The 17,217-nt window shown below is 41.9% G+C and overlaps 1 protein-coding gene across 7 annotated transcripts; it reads left to right on the forward strand.

Annotated features, from left to right (window-relative positions):
- The first annotated feature begins 672 nt into the window (after positions 1-672).
- lrguk (leucine-rich repeats and guanylate kinase domain containing) lies at positions 673-16,806 on the forward strand. Of its 7 annotated transcripts, none has more exons than XM_069700325.1 (21): positions 673-954; positions 1,192-1,245; positions 1,509-1,607; positions 1,805-1,886; positions 2,078-2,178; positions 2,461-2,542; positions 2,710-2,834; positions 4,292-4,435; positions 5,010-5,090; positions 5,277-5,363; positions 5,509-5,615; positions 6,228-6,350; positions 8,961-9,057; positions 11,318-11,431; positions 11,590-11,791; positions 12,605-12,688; positions 13,291-13,448; positions 13,699-13,787; positions 14,203-14,271; positions 15,550-15,674; positions 15,940-16,098. In XM_069700325.1, exons 1-21 carry the CDS (start codon positions 826-828, stop codon positions 16,002-16,004), a joined length of 2,217 nt encoding a protein of 738 aa, XP_069556426.1. In that variant the 5' UTR covers positions 673-825; the 3' UTR covers positions 16,005-16,098. The 7 variants fall into 7 exon arrangements, with proteins under 7 accessions (XP_069556426.1, XP_069556425.1, XP_069556421.1 ...); XM_069700320.1 differs by having other exon boundaries at positions 675-954; positions 15,977-16,806; XM_069700322.1 differs by having other exon boundaries at positions 675-954; positions 15,553-15,674; positions 15,977-16,806.
- Positions 16,807-17,217: the final 411 nt, after the last annotated feature.

Below are 17,217 nucleotides of genomic sequence, written 5' to 3' on the forward strand. Positions count from 1 at the left end.
TGTAGCATATTGGAATCAGAAAAATAAACACAGGCAACATACCACCTGAAGGCTTGTGTTGTTGTGGGCATCAGTCCAGAAATGGAGGGGACTCTTCCTGGCACGGTATGGTATTTGCTGTGCTTGACTGTGTTATCAGCCCTGTTGTGACTAATATCATTGAGCCCTGGTGTGAAAATCCAAAGTAGAACAGTATATATATGTAACATTTCTGAGAAAAGGTTTCACAGATTATTGCCATTGTGTCAAATCTTGCAGCAAAATTGTCTCCCATTTTTAAAAAACTTTTTTTTTTTTTTTACACAATACGCTCTAGGTATAATGATAGATAATGCAACGTTTCAAGGTGTAAGGCGAGCTCTTTACGCATTATCTAGTATTGGTTTTAATTTCAGGAGCCAGTAAGGACACCTGCTGAGTGCTGACAAAATGGTAAACCTGGTATCTCAAAATAATGCGACGGGGAGCTTCACTCACATGTTTTCTTCTTGCTCTCCAAAGTTATAATGTTTTTTTAATTTATTTATTTATTATCATCTTCACCTTAAATAACCTTGGAAAGTAACACGGAGCTCACAGGTGTTCAGAGCGTCACGCTTGGGTGGAGATAAACCACAGCACCCACAATGCCGTTCGCCCGACACTTGCCTTGTGTTGCCTAGCGACGGCAGCTTGTGCTTCGTGTGAAAAGCTAAGCTCGGTGGATATTTCGACTTCTTTAAACCGCAAAGTCCTCCCGGTTGACAGCTTAGAAGTCAGTCCTTCCCCGACTTTTTATTTTTTTTTTTAAAATTTTTTTATTTATTTTTTTTAAATCATGAAATAATGGAGGAAACAACGAGTCAGCAGTTTTCTTCCGCGTCGCCGCCCTGTTGTCCCCCGGGGTCCCTCCCCGACGCTCCCTCAGCAGAGAGCCCGAGCGACGGGGAGCCGGAGGACAACAGAGAGATGGAGGTACGGACGGGATATATTAGCGAGCAAAAACATTTAAAAGCGACGTGCGGTGTGTGAAACTTTTCTTTCAGTGTTCAGTTCATTGTCTGTAACTTTGTTGTTTTTATGACGACGACGACGACAACAACAACAACAACAAATGCAGCTAATAGCTATAATATCATTGTACCAATGAGGAAAGAATTGTATAATGCAGCATGCTGAATAAACCCCCATATTTATTCCGTTGTGCAACAGGTAAAGCAGGTCACCTTGCACAAGAGGTCTGAGGATGTAAAACTTCACAACAAGGTCAAATGGTTGATTTTTTTTTTTTTTTTTTTTTTTTGCAACTTGAGATTTTAACAGCAACGAGAGTGCGTGTAGTGCATGAACAGCCTGTGCATGTTTGCTTTAAGCTTCAGAAAGCTGCGGGCACCTGTGGTGATGCTTATAGTCGCCTCGCGCCAGATGCATTATTTTTCAAATGCCGCAACTGCACCCGTTACAACAGAGATGTCTAGATTCGCTGTTCTAATAAAAAACACCTACATTTGATTTGTTTACATTCACAGAAAGATGGTGTTTTAACTGCCGAGACGGTCTCCAGCAGTTTATCCCAACACGGACGCTTTGGCCCCGGGCTGCAGCACCTGTTCCACCTCTCTCTGCCTGTGAGATATATAGATTATGTAATTATATAATGTGGCCTGCGAGTCTGTTTACTGTCTGTTCAATCAAGACAAAGCAGTCTCTGACAATCCTTTTATATCCACGTTGTGTCTTGTTATTGTTTTGTTGACAATTTGCTTTGCAGTATAATTTTGTGACATATGAAGCTTAACCAACGTTGTATTTTTCTCCGCTCTAGAGTCACAATCTAAGTGACATATCTTTGTTGTGCAGTTATGTCCATCTGCAAAAGTTGGAACTGCCACACAACAAAATTAAAGGTGACTTTTTGTTATTCCCAGATTGACTAATTAAGCGTCCTCACTCCTACTATTGCGAGATTTGCAATTTATTTAATCCTGTAATTTCCTTCACATCATCACATAGCAATGTGTGTTTCAGACACAATGTATTAACGTTTGCTGCTGTTCCTATCCTTTGGTCATTTACGCTAACGCTTCTCAACTGCCAGATTTATCCTGCGTGAGCCACATGCCATACCTCGTCACTCTGGACACTTCTCACAATGAAATCTCCAGCTTCTTTGAATTCCAGCCGCCCACGAACCTAAAGGTAACACAGGACCTTGAGCTGACAGGATAAGACAACATTTGATTGGTGGCTTGGGTTTCCTTCTCCTGCGCTATTCCCTCCAGATAGGACTGGATTTCCATAGCCCATCTGTAGTCACTTTGAATATGCTTACAAGGCATTTACTGCCCTTGACTGACAGTGAACTTTAGAACATTCTTTTCCATCCTCTGTGGATTTAGTTGAAGAATTTCTTCAGTGAAATGTACTTTTCATGACTTTTGTTAAAAGTGTGCTGTTTTTTTTTTTTTCTTTTTTCTTCAGGAGGTCAGTTTCTCCCACAACCGTATGACAAAAATGAAGGATTTGGGACCCTATTTATTCCTCACTAAAATGGATCTGGACTGTATCCTTACTGAGAAACATTTACATTCATCCACATGGACCTGAACACTTTGCCTCCTCTGTCAATCATACACACACAGAAATATTTGTTAAACCACTATTATCACCTTTCTTTACTTCACAAATCTTTCCCTGGTGTATGTTTTTTCTTGACGTGCTTGTACTCAGACAACAGCTTCTGTGAGATCAGTGGTCTTGAGAAATGTCACAGTCTCACCCATCTCAGCCTGGCACACAACAAGATCTCACGGATCAGCAGCCTGGACAGTCTGCCTCTCACACACCTGTGCCTTGTAGGTTCTTCTCTATTACAGATATTTAATACAGTTACGGATACAGTACACAGAAGCACAGGCTTTACAAGCTGCTGCTGGCAGGACTTCTGTTTACATGTATGGCATCGCATGATGGTTTTTTTTTTTCCCTCCACGTGTTGTCTCCTTTCACACACACACACACACACACACACACACACACACACACACACACACACACACACACACACACACACACACACACACACACACACACACACACACACACACACACACACACACACACACACACACACACAATATTGGGTCATTTTTAACTATTCTTCCTTGTGTGTATTTTACCTCCATTTCACCTGTTTCTGTTTGTCTCTCGTTTTCTATCCTCTCTATGTTCTCTTTATGTCTGTTTTTGGCCACATTTTTACATTCAGTAAAACCTTGGCCCCTTGTTTGAAAATCACCATATGGTTCAACAGCAGGCCTTTTCTATCTCTCCCTCTCTCTCCTCCTGATTGCATGTGTGTGTGTGTGTGTGTGTGTGTGTGTGTGTGTGTGTGTGTGTGTGTGTGTGTGTGTGTGTGTGTGTGTGTGTGTGTGTGTGTGTGTGTGTGCGCACACATGCATGTTCTCTCCTTTATCAGTGTTTCCTCATTGTCAGCAGCCATCGGTCTGGCTGCGTCTGCCCCTGTCTGTAGCTTCTGCTTTGGGACCAGCTGCTGCTGTTTGAGTGGGCCTGGACCAAATTCAGCATACACACACACACACACACACACACACACACACACACACACACACACACACACACACACACACACACACACACACACACACACACACACACACACACACACACACACACACACACACACACACACATTCATGCATACCCCGTCCATCCAGCATCCATCTTATCCCATTCCTGACCCCTCTTCCTCACATGCTGCCTCCCTAAACAGCGCGGCACTGTCAGCCAGCCTGTTTCCTAGCCCATCATAGCACCGACCCGGAGCTTCAAGGGACCAGCACAGTCACCCACCCCCACTGACAGCAGCCCTCTGCCAGGCAACATGCTTGGCAAGAGCAGGGCGAGGTGTGGCCAGACGGCCAGATAACAACTTTCGTCAGTGGAATGGAGTAAGAATCAGGCTGGGGACCCTGACAGCGGAGGAGTGCCCAGGTCTTGTTCCTTAGTTAGTTAGCGTGCTGCGCTAGCACCTCGCCAGCTGTTTGGCTGTCACTCCTCACTGTCAGGATTTTGCAGAGAGGCAGGCCTGCCACTCAACTCGCGACTGATGGGAAAGAAAGTTCAGGCGCCCTGCAGAACGACCATGACATGTCCTTAATATTTATTAAGTGAGAATCATTGACCGTGTATGAAGCAGAGCTGTGGGTAGGAAGCCGCTCGTGTGCCTGCATGTGCATAAATATCATGCACCTGCCTCGTAGAATGTGTCCTCTTTCCTGTCTGTGTTCAGAGGGGGAACCAGCTGGAGACAATCGGAGGGATGGAGAATCTGAAGAGCCTGCAGGTTCTCGATTTGTCTCTGAATCGCATCAGCAGTCTTTCTGGCCTCCAGAACCTCCACCTACTGGGCTCCATCAACCTGGAGAAAAACCTGGTAATGATCTCAGAGAACTGTCAGAAGGAACCGTGTTAAATATTCAGATATGCATTCGTCAGCCTACATTTTTACAAGCTATTAAGATGACTATATCAGATTAAAATTCAGAAACAAATGTGACATTTCCCCTCAAACCTCCTGAAACTGGAAATAGACTCACAAAGAACGCGTCTTGTCATGAATTTTCAGATCTGGCTCTGGAAATGCTCTTTAAACTCCTACAATAACGTTTTTGTTGTGCCACATGCTGTATATTGTCATAATACGTGAGTGGTGAAATGTTATTATTAATTCATAAATGTGTTGTTGTCTGAAGTTATTTTAATAGGTTTCATGACTGTCTTTGGATCATAATCTATCACCCTTGTTAGGCCACCCTGTACATCACACGCAAAAGGAAAACCAGCCAAATTACAGATTTAAGAGATTATTTCCACAAACTTCTAACACACTCTAATACAGGAATGATCACAGTCTGAAACGACATCTAAAGTGTAGTGTAACAAAATAGTCATGGACAAGATACTGTCACACAGCGACTCCACACCATTAATGTGTGTTTTCGTTTCAGATTAGCCAAATTCAGGAATGCAAGCACATCCATGATCTTCTCCTGCTGAGGGATCTCAATCTGCAGGGAAACCCTGTGCAGGTAAGCAAACCCTTTACTGACCACTGCCCTAAACTATGAGAACATTTATTCAAAGTGTGGAAATATGCTAGAGGTCCACTTTCCTTCTTGCATTCAGCCTGTAAATGTTTAAGCTTCTGTCTTTCTGAAGTTGTCGGGTGTTTAACACAGTTTTTGTAATGTATCCCATATGAATGTAATTGGTAGGAGCAACCTGATTACAGGCTGGCAGTCATCTTCCTCCTCCAGCATCTGACTGTTCTGGACAAAGAGAAAGTCACTGCTGAAGAAAAGGTGTGAATAGACATCAAAAATTATTATTTGGTTCATTTAACAGCATAAAGCCTGAACAGCTGACACCGACCTAACGCACCTGTCATGTTGCAAAGTGGCTATTAGACTGCTTCTGTAACTCTCCATTACCAACGTTAAATCCCAGGTGTCATCTGTAAACAAGTATGACCCTCCTTTGGATGTGGTGGCAGCCAGGAATCACATGACCCACCTGGTCTATCAGATGATGCAGCCGCAGGTCCTTTATGACAGGTCGGTACAAACATGTGGCGTTGTTTCATATCTTCACCTCTAAAAGGTCCCCAGTTTACGTAACATTAACTGATTTATTACAAGTATTTAAGCATTTTTTTTTTTTTTAGGAAGAGCACTTTAAATATGAAGGTTTAAAAACAATCTGGGCGTGATTGATTCGTCATAATGTTACATATCTCATGAAATAAACTACCAAGAAAGTTGTTTTCAAACTTGAGCAGCAGTTCGTCAGCAGTGTTTCCGTATTGCTCGTGTTATCTGCTCTCCGAAAGAAAAAAAATTGTTCATGTGTCAGCACTTTTTTGAAAACATCCATCATCAGCAAATAAAAGCTGCGGCTCCAGTCAATTTACCATTCTCCACTGTGCTTACTAGAAAGACCACATCCATATTGCCCACAAGGCTCGCGTTTATATTGACTGTAGGAGTGGCTTTCAAGCACAATGAGCTTTTTACTCTCGCTTCAGGGTTTCTTCTACTTAAACTGTGCTCATTTTATGAAAGGACGATAACTCCTTCTGAAGCTAAGAATGTACCTGTGAAATGAAAGTTAATGACACACCTGTGTGTGTGTGTGTGTGTGTGTGTGTGTGTGCGTGTCTCTTCAAGCAGTACACTGCCCAGTACAGACTCTCCATACCCAATGCTGGTGCTGACAGGACCTCAAGGCTGTGGGAAGAGAGAGCTGGCTCACAGACTGTGTCATGAGTTCAGCGAGTACTTCTCTTATGGGTCAGTTGTAGTGCAGTCTCATGCCGGACTAGTGTCAGTGAACAGCACATGCCCTGTCCATCATATTAACCAGGTTAATATCATGGACAGCTCTTTGGTTTCCACAGAGTTGGGACTAGCTGAAAGCTACATACAGTGGTGTGAAAAAGTGTTTTCCCCCTTCCTGATTTCCAATTCTTTTGCATGTCTTGTCACACTTAAATGTTTCAGATCATCAAACAAATTTAAATATTAGTCGAAGATAACACAAGTAAACACAAAATGCAGTTTTTAAATGAAGGTTTTTATTATTAAGGGAGAAAAACAAAATCAAAACCCACATGGCCCTGTGTGAAGTGTTTGCCCCCTCCTGTTAAAACATAACTTAACTGTGGTTTATCACACCCGAGTTCAATTTCTCTAGCCACACCCAGGCCTGGTTACTGCCACACCTGTTCTCAATCAAGAAATCACTGAAATAGGACCTGCCTGACAAAGTGAAGTCGACCAAAAGATTCTCAAAAGATAGACATCATGCTGAGATCCAAAGAAATTCAGGAACAAATGAGAAAGAAAGTAATTGAGATCTATCAGTCCGGAAAAGGTTATAAAGCCATTTCTAAAGCTTTGGGACTCCAGCGAACCACAGTGAGAGCCATTGTCCACAAATGGAGAAAACATGGAACAGTGGTGAACCTTCCCAGGAGCGGCCGGCCGACCAAAATCACCCCAAGAGCGCAGCGACGACTCATCCGAGAGGTCACAAAAGACCCCACAACAACATCCAAAGAACTGCAGGCCTCACTTGCCTCAGTTAAGGTCAGTGGTCATGACTCCACTATAAGAAAGAGACTGGGCAAAAATGGCCCGCATGGCAGAGTTCCAAGACCAAATCCACCGCTGAGCAAAAAGAACATTAAGGCTCGTCTCATTTTTGCCAGAAAACATCTTGATGATCCCCAAGACTTTTGGGAAAATACTCTGTGGACTGACGAGACAAAAGTTTAACTTTTTGGAAGGTGTGTGTCCCATTACATCTGGTGTAAAAGTAACACCGCATTTCAGAAAAAGAACATCACACCAACAGTAAAATATGGTGGTGGTAGTGTGATGGTCTGGGGCTGTTTTGCTGCTTAAGGACCTGGAAGACTTGCTGTGATAAATGGAACCATGAATTCTACCGTCTAACAAAAAATCCTGAAGGAGAATGTCCGGCCATCTGTTCGTGACCTCAAGCTGAAGTGAACTTGGGTTCTGCAGCAGGACAATGATCCAAAACACAGCAGCAAGTCCACCTCTGAATGGATGAAGAAAAACAAAATGAAGACTTTGGAGTGGCCTCGTCAAAGTCCTGACCTGAATCCTACTGAGATGCTGTGGCATGACCTTAAAAAGGTGGTTGGTGCTGAAAAACCCTCCAATGTGGCTGAATTACAACAACTCTGCAAAGATGAGTGGGCCAACATTCCTCCACAGCGCTGTAAAAGACTCATTGCAAGTTATCGCAAACGCTTGATTGCAGTTGTTGCTGCTAAGGGTGGCTGAAACCAGTTATTAGGTTTAGGGGGCAAACACTTTTTCACAGGGCCATGTGGGTTTGAATTTGTTTTTCTCCCTTAATAATAAAAACCTTCATTTAAAAACTGCATTTTGTGTTTACTTGTGTTATCTTTGACTAATATTTAAATTTGTTTGATGATCTGAAACATTTAAGTGTGACAAACATGCAAAAAAATAAGAAATCAGGAAGGCGGCAAACACTTTTTCACACCACTGTAGATCTGTAAACTTGCATGTTGATTCCCTGTGGGACTAATTAAAGGAGCAACTCTGGAAAATAAATGCATCATGATATATGCATAATACAAAAAAATGTAACACTCTGAACCTTAATACATTTAAAAATCGTGTTTTTAATCATCTTAACGCCATATCTTAACAGTTTTCCGTCTCACTGATCGCTCCTGCTGTCTAACGTAGCGCTGAAGTGATCCTTCAGATCATGTATGTGTGACGCTTAAGCAGTTTCAGTTAAACAGGTCAAGTCAGGACCTTTGCCCTGGTTGTACCTTGTCGGTTTATCACAGGTGTTTTGTTCTGACAATGCAGGACATTAAAGCATATGAATGTTCAGAACGCACAAATGAGGAATTTCACTCTGAAAGGACTTTATAACATTAGAAGACACCAAGTCAGCCTTTCAGACTCAGACTGCTAGCTGTGGCTTAACTTATGAATACATTTTGCACAGAATTATTTCAGTGACCAGTAACTCAAGTTTCAACATAAAGTACATATGGCATGTGAGTGTTGAATTAATATAGACTTTTGAACTGCTCTTTATATGAGAGAGGAAAACACACGGAGAGGTTTGCAAATGAAACTTATATCAAGTTATTGATATATGAGAATGACCTACTGCTTCCACCTGGTAGTTGGTTTGAGTGTCTGGAACAGTCTAGAAGTCCACGGGGGTTTGCCCTGGCACTTAGACCCCCTACTGGCTCTCTTTAGTGTTAAAGATCTGGGATTTTGTATGTTCTTTCTGTCTGTAAATTTTATACTGGATATTCTACATGCAATCTCCAGACTGTGAGTGTTTCTCTACTTTGGGTCTGTGTGTTTCCTCAGAACCTGTCACACCACACGGGGGCCCTACTATGGCGAAGAGAATGGAATTGATTACCATTTTGTCAGCGAGGAGGACTTTCAGAACCTGATTCATATGGTGAGATATCGTGAAACGTTTTGTTTTGTTGTATTTGCATTTGTATTGGTTTTATTTGTTTTTCTGCATCATGAGCTTCAAGAACAAAATACACGTTTCCAGATTATTTTGAGTTGAGGATTCAGAAAGCTGTATGTGCTCAGTGTCAGAAATTAGTCATATGTATTAATACTTGCCCACAATTTAATTAAATATACATTGGGGATTTGATTAGCTGTATTTCAAGTGTGCTGGATTCATACATCTCCTTCAGCAAGTTTAAAATTGACTCCACTCCCTGGCCTTAATGAGTAGAGAAGTTGAGATAATTACTTTTACTTGGGTGGATTGATTTTACATGAACTCGCTGATAGTTTTTTTTTTTTTTTTTTTTTTTTTTAATAACGATGCCTTTATTTGAATGAATCTTTTTTGTAAATGCGTAATGGCCATATTAATTTAATTTAATTTCAGGATGAGATATTACAGCATCTCCTTCAAGTCTTTGCTACGTAAATGCTGATTATTAGTCTGACAAGGACACTGAAAGATAATAGAATGAAAGCCATCAAATGCAGACGCTGTTCAGATTTTCACCAAGAACGCTCTAAGAAAGTGGTCGCACAACTGGCTCTCATTCATCACACCAACTCTTTGAGGATAACAAAAGCATCAAATCACTGAATTTCCACGGTCAGAAAAATGAGTCCTTGGGTCTTGGACACATTTGTTTTCCATCTTGTCTCCCACGTCAAGCTGCCTGTTGCGTAAGAGCGGTGTGGGATTATTTATAGAGGTCTGGGTCACAGAGTGATTTACGCAGGAAGCGCTTTGATGCTGGGATTGATGCCTTTTTGTCGACTTCAACGGAGGTTAACTTTACAGTCTCCTCCTCCCTCTACTTGATTTGTCCATTCTTCTCCTCCCTCCGTCCTTCTGTTGCCGTCTACTTGGTTTACTGCTCTCCTGTCCTCCCTTATTTATTTATATTTTTCTATTCTTTATACTTTTGATGTGTCAGCTTCCCTTTTCAATCAAATGTGCTCTCCAGTAACTATACAGTCACATCCTCCCGAAACCACTTGTCATAGCTGGGGTTTTTTTAAATCATTTTTTTTTGTAGTGTTTTTCCTTTATTAGATAGGTGCAGTAGAGCCCGACAGGAAATGTGGGGAAATAAAACAGGGAAGTGACATACAGTAAAGACTCGTTAGGAGTTTAGCAGTAGACTCACTGCCGACGGCATTTGCGCCCATGCTGCCTGCAGGCTAAACACGCGGCTTTCAGGTCGCCCTCTTGTAACTGTTCTCATACAGAATTTACCCCAAGCAGCTGTCTCTGGTACTTATTATACTCTTTACCCTGGCACAGACACAATGGACTGTGCTATATAATTTTTGTCTGAATAGCTGTCTGGTAACACAAGAGTAATGTTTGTAATTAAGTTTTTGAAGGCTTTTCAATTGCCTGTTTAGGACGATTTTGGCAAACAAACATAACATTTGAGGGTCTGTGTGTAAAATCCTGGTGCTTTTAGGAAACCTAGGTTAACCTTGTGTAAATAATTCAGTCAAATTACATTCACGGTGCTGTATAATGTTGCAATGATGTATTTATTTCATACTGTGTGCTGTTGTAAAAGGGAAAGGAAGCAATTGTTTTCAAAAACAAGTCTGATTCAAAATAAATCCAAGCTAGATGACACATCTCTGGTTGAAATACTGCTTCCTGCGACTGGCTCCACATACATTCAATCAAAATAGGCTTTTGTAAAATAAGTCCAAAAAATGATCAACATTTACAAAATATAGATTTTTTTTTTGTATTTTTTTTTTGGAGCTAATTGTTTTCTTAGACCCAGAACCATTATTAGTTTCATAGGTATTCCTGAAGCCACCTTTGCAACCGGTGAAAAAGGAACAAGAATTCCTGAGTATTTGATGTTCTGAAGCGTACAGGATTTGGACATAAGCTTGTTCAGATTGATAAATTGGGCTGCTCAAATAAAACTTCCCAAAAGACAAGGTCGGAGGTCATGTGTGAGATGTAACAAAGAGATTCTTGCCCTGACTGCCAGGTCAAGAGTTCAGTTCACAGGTGGGCAAATGACTTCAGGTTGTTAATCCTGACAGAACATGCTGGGATTGTGTATGCGTGTCAAGTATTACGTCCATCTTGGGAGATGAATGAGGCTCCTAACTGCGGTCATAACATGATTAATAGTGGGGCAGTAAAATGTCCTCTCGTTCTTTTCCCTCGTAACTGGAAATTTCCTTTTTAGGGTAAGTTTATCCAGACCATACAGTACGGGGGTCAAAGTTACGGTCTCACCAGAGATGCCATAGAGGACGTGGCTAGAGAAGGACTGGCCTGCTGTGTGCATATGGAGCTGGAGGTATGGAAACTGACTCGTACCATATGTGATCAGTAAAGCGAGACGGATCACTCTTTTGTGTTGTCTGCGAATCGTGCAAATAAAATGCAATTTAAAATGAAACAAAACGGTAACAGTGCTTCGTCAGCCAAACACAAACTGTTTGTCCATCCTCGCAGGGTGTGCTCAGCTTCAAGAACAGCTCCTTCGAGCCTCGATACATCCTGATCATCCCCACCCAGGTGGAGAAGTACACGGACCATCTGAAAAGCCGTGGACTCTACACCCCGGCACAGATCGATGTTGCAGTGTCACGCATTGAGTTCTACGCCAACACCAACAGGCAACATCCAGGATTCTTCGATAACGTTATCCCCTGTGGTACTGAAAGGAAACACTTTGTCATTGAAGTATTTTTTTTATTCTGGCATTACGGAGATGTAATATCCTCCAGTGGCTAATTAGATCTGTTTGACTAAATTGCTAAATAATGTTGGTGTTATAAACATTCACGATTCATTTTTAGCGAGGAAATGATTTTAGGGTCTGAATACATTTAACTAATTCCCAGGGGAGATTTTAGATTTTCCAAAATTTGTAACCATTGGACTGGGTGTCAGTAATGAAGAAAGTTTAAAGTCTTAAGTGAGATTTCGTTTCTCATGAGCGGTTTGTCATTGTAGTGTCTCGCAAAGCTAGAAAATACCCGGCCTTCCGCTGGCTTAGTGCAGTCCAAGTATCATTGATGTGGCGTTAGATGGATTAACACACTTCACTAAAATCCATACACTACACTTGCAATCCAATTACAGCATGTATTAAAGGCACGTAGCTGCAGAACAGCAGTGTTTATCATCCCCTCATGATAGCACTCAGACATGTTAGCTGCTTTCTAAATGAGATGAACATACAGAGAGCGTGGGACTCTCAATTCTTTTATGCACTGCCAGCACATCATTACAGTAAGGTCATCATCCCCATATCTTTGATTCATTGCTGTTTCATGGGAGAGGCATTTGCTCTTTTTCAGGACCAGATTTATTTGTGTGTGTGTGTGTGTGTGTGTGTGTGTGTGTGTGTGTGTGTGTGTGTGTGTGTGTGTGTGTGTGTGTGTGTGTGTGTGTGTGTGTGTGTGTGTGTGTGTGTGTGTGTGTGTGTGTGTGTGTGTGTGTGTGTGTGTGTGTGTGAGAGTAGATGACTGGGAAGAAGCCTACAAGACACTGAAGCTGGTCATGAAGGAGTACCTGTTGGTCGAGGAGCCTGATGACACCTCCGCAGGTGTCTGTTTGTTTGCTTGCTTGTTTGTTTGCTATTTCGTTTGTTTGCTATTTCGTTTGTTCACATCATCATTAGCGAACGCAAAATGGTAATTTTGAGAAGCAAGGCACAGGCGGCAAAGTGGTCTCATGTGGCAAGGCAGTTTAAACCACGCCACCAGTTTTATACATCAAAGTTTATTTACATGTCACAGGAAGTATTACTCAGTATGTGAAGACGGTTGTGGGGACGCTTTGTTAAAATATGCTCGTGATTGGCCAGGAAATCTGTGGCAAATATTTAAAAGATGCAAGTATTAATACCAGGCAAGACAGGTCTAATAAATAGATGCTGTTTGTTGCCTTACGGGAACTGTAGGATCCAGTGACTTTTCTTTTTTAGCTTGACCCATACTGTGGTCTGCTGAATCAGTTTTGACAACCTCAATATTTATAACAGTACAAAATCTAAATTTGGAGTTTCCCTTTAAATATTTATTAATGGCATAATCATTTAGATCTGGTGGTTTCAGAATAGAATAAATGATGTCTAGTAAGTCTATTTTCATGCTACATACAGTTTTGTACCACACAGTGTTGACAACTAGTGTCTGTCTCTCTCAGCCTCAGGTGATGACCCACAGGACAAGCCGCCGTTACCCCTGTGGAGGTCAGCAACACCCTCGTCACACTATGCCACGGCTCTTGACCCCTCACATTCCTTCTACAAACCCTATTTTACCAAGATCCAAGCAGACCTCCGTCCTCAGCAGAGCAACACTGTGAGTTACAAGATGTCTGATGAAAAATGTCTCGGTAATGACGCCTGTAAGTGAATGTTGAATCTTCATCTCGACTCAAATTTATGGGAAAAAAAAATAATCCTCCACAGTTCTCCCAACAAGATGCTAGCTTCCTATTTCCTCCTCATCATTCTGCTTTGCAATTTTCCTCTCCTCTTTCTCTCATCTTCCTGCTTCCTCTCAACACATCCTCCTCTTCTTCCTCTTCCTCTTCGCCTCTCCTCATCAGGAGCTAGCTTCTATCAGGAGGCGCGAGCAGCTGGTGCGGGAGGCTATTGTGGGGAAGAGTCCAGGGGTCTACAGCCAGCTCTTCAGAAGGTACCGACACACACTCCACCGCACCGCAGCGCTTAATTTCAAGTGGGCGCTCTCAGCTCGGCCAAATTGGTTTAATTGGAGCACTTGTCCTAACTGCGATTTCATGGTTTGTTTTGAGTCATTGTTTGACATTGAGGGTGAAGTGGCAGGTGCCCAAATTATTCTAATCTAACTGTTTGTTACTGTGATGGGCTCTTACAGTTGCACTCTGCACTCACTCGTCCAAAAATACACTTGTCAGCATTTATAACTGCTCCCAATATGAATTAAAAACACAAATGAACAGCCCCACATTTTATTCAAGGAGCTGTACGTTAGTGTGTTTAATGTGTGCGGAACTGCTTTTCTATCTGATTTATTCTGATGGAGATGAATGATTAAATGTCGTCTTATTTTTTTTTTTTGCTTTCCTCAGTTCTGCACAAACAGCACCAACATTACTACAGAATCACGATCCTGGTACCCGTTTTCATGAGGACAGCAGGTAGTACACACACACACACACACATGATATACAGTTACACCTGCTCATATACTAATGCAGTCAAAAGTGAAACCAGATGTCACTGTATGAAAATAACAGAAACATGGATGTTCTTTAAAGTTGGATGAGATTTCACTCTGTACCTGGTTTCATAAAAGTAGCCAATTGATTTATTATGAGGTAAAAATATCCAATGGAAATCGTAAAGAAGACGATTTAGGAGCTGGAAGCTGCTTTTACTGTTGTATTCTTGACTCTTACGGCCTGTTTTTACAGCATATGTTCACTTTTACTGCGGCTCATTTTACTGGTACAAACAATGTGGGGACAAATCTGAACACACCTCCCACACATGCACAGACACATATGTGAAAACACACAAATACACCCACTAATAAATTCTGATTTACAGCTTTTGCTGCTTTTTTGGACTTCCCAGTGTGTACACTCAGTAAACAGCCGTACTTGCACAAATGTGTATTTAATCAGTCAGACATTCCATGATATGTGCGTGCTTGTGTGAGGTTTGTGTTATGCATGAAACAGCGCCTTCACAATAACTGTAGCATCAATTTATGTCATTATTTTTTCACAAAAATATGACATTTAAGATGCATACGTACAGAGAAACATGTTCAGTCAAATTAATTTGTTCCCTGCGGGCTCATGTCCTCAGAAGGCAGGTTTCACCAAAGATGTTTAAAAAAAAAAAATCAACTGGTTCTGTCATCGCAGCCTGAGTGATACATGTCCCTGGCGTGTACAGTAAAGCATTACTCACCGCTGCAGTATGTCTACGGAGGGTTCCAGACATCTGTCTACTTGTTGGCAACGCTCTTAATAGGGACGTGTCTTTATCTCTGTGTGTGTATATCACATACTGGATTGTGTTGGATTCTTTTCTTTTTTTTCTTTTTTTTTTTTGTCACATTATTTATATCATTCGGACAAAAACGCCGTGAGTATCCCCAGCTTTGGCTTTTATAAAACACCGGGGACACCCAGAGAAACTCTGGTCCTGTTCCCACTTCAAGAATAACATTTTCAAAGCTACATTGTGCTCAAATGTCTCTCTGAAGGAGGTCTATTCTCTATCGTTTTTGTGTTTTTCCCCACTTTTTCCACCAGTTCCTTTTCACAACTTTTTTTTTTTAAAAATTTTGTTTATTGCTGCTCACTGCATGAAGGCCCTTTTCTCGACTTGCCTTTTCTCCCCTCATGCTATGTGTGGTCTTGTCTTTCCCTCTATTCCCTCTTTTTTTTCCCTCCTTTGACAAGAAGCAGCTCAGATGAGTCTCGTGCCAGCTCAGCTCTGTCTGTGCCCGGTTCGGCCGGAGACTTATCGGGCTCAGTGGAACCGCTCGACACCTCTGTCCTGGGACACGTCTTGGAAACACTAAAAGGTTGGTATTACTTTTTAATATCATCTTAGGGAATTTCTGTGTTGTTAGATATAGAAAGAAAAGAGAGGAGAGACTTTTGAGCTCCTAGACCAGGTGAAAAGCCAGTTTAGCATGTAATTTGTTGCGCTGTCAAGTTTTAATTTGAACTTCAGTTATTCATTTCAGAATGTGAAGACACTCTTTACTGCCCAAACAGTACATCTTTATTACGCGATAATCAACCTTATCGTCTCGAGTTCTGAAGACTTGTTGATGTTTTTTCTAGATATGTGCACGTATCAAGTTAGATATTCCTATTTCAGACCAGACAACATCAGACCAAACACCTGACGACTCCCATCGAGGAACGGACCAACTCTCTGCAGCCGTGTCTCCGTCTTCCGATAGACGCCCAGGATCCAACGCTAAGCCCATCCTGCCACCGATCCCCACCGGGCGCAAGACCCCTGCAGCACCCAGCCCGGCTGCTTCACCCGGACCGAGCCCAAACCAAGCAGTTAGAGAGGGAGGAGATGCGAATACGGAGGGATAATTCTTAAGAGGTTTTGACCCCTTCAAAAAGTTACATATTGGATGGAGTGAATCAGTCGGTAAATGTGCTACAGCGCTCTATTTTAAAAGCTCGGTCTGGGATCTGCAAAAGTTAGCAATCGACCACAAAACCACATGTTTGTTTCTATTTCACCACAAACTCCGGAAACTGCGACGTGACACGTCCAAGTCAAACATTGTGGTTCGATTTCACTGTCAGAACTCGCCTGTTCCTGTGATCTGTCACTCGTGCTGCAACATGTCTGGATATTTTTACAATTAATACATTGTGCGTCATGAGTGATGACGTTAATATATACAGTGACTACATTGTAATTACGGGCAGACTTGAGCTTATCGGCCTAATAATTGGTTTACTGGCCTGAAGGTATGCATCGCTGACAGACATTGCGATCGGCAAAATGTCTCTCAGTTATGATGAATACAGTTCTGCCTTAAAGAAAACAGCTTCTTATCTTTTCATGCTAATGTTCACATATCCATGACCGGAGGAGATATTTGTTCATCTTTGAAAAGTTCATGTATGCAAAGTATTTGGTACATGTCGTGTTTCTGGAATAAAGCATTCATTTTCCTGACAGTGAAGTGGCATTATATCTCCTACTGCTCAGTAATCTCATCAAATAGGATTTGCCATTGACATGGAGTTACTGATCTTTTATGTGCAGCGTGGGGCTCTTGCCATTGGAGGATAAATACATCATTAATCTTTATATCTTCTGATGGGATTATTTATTCAACTGGAAATTAATTCATACGGAAGTTGGTGGCAGGTATTAAACCGTGAGCCATCAAACAAGTTACTGTATTTTTGACAGGTTGCGCGCGTGTGCGCAAATCGTATGTGCGCTCCCACATGTTTGCGGATTTGACACGCCGTTCATTAGTGATTCATTGTAAATAGAAATTGTCATCTGTCGCAGATGTACGCATTTCTTATTTAACTGGTCTGCTTGTTGGTGCGTGTGGATATGCGCATACAGTATGCATG

The sequence above is a fragment of the Brachyistius frenatus genome, unplaced genomic scaffold (assembly GCF_029030835.1).
Source record: "Brachyistius frenatus isolate BFR_SWC_R1_liver_20210118 unplaced genomic scaffold, ASM2903083v1 Contig_33, whole genome shotgun sequence".
Lineage (NCBI taxonomy): Eukaryota > Metazoa > Chordata > Actinopteri > Embiotocidae > Brachyistius > Brachyistius frenatus.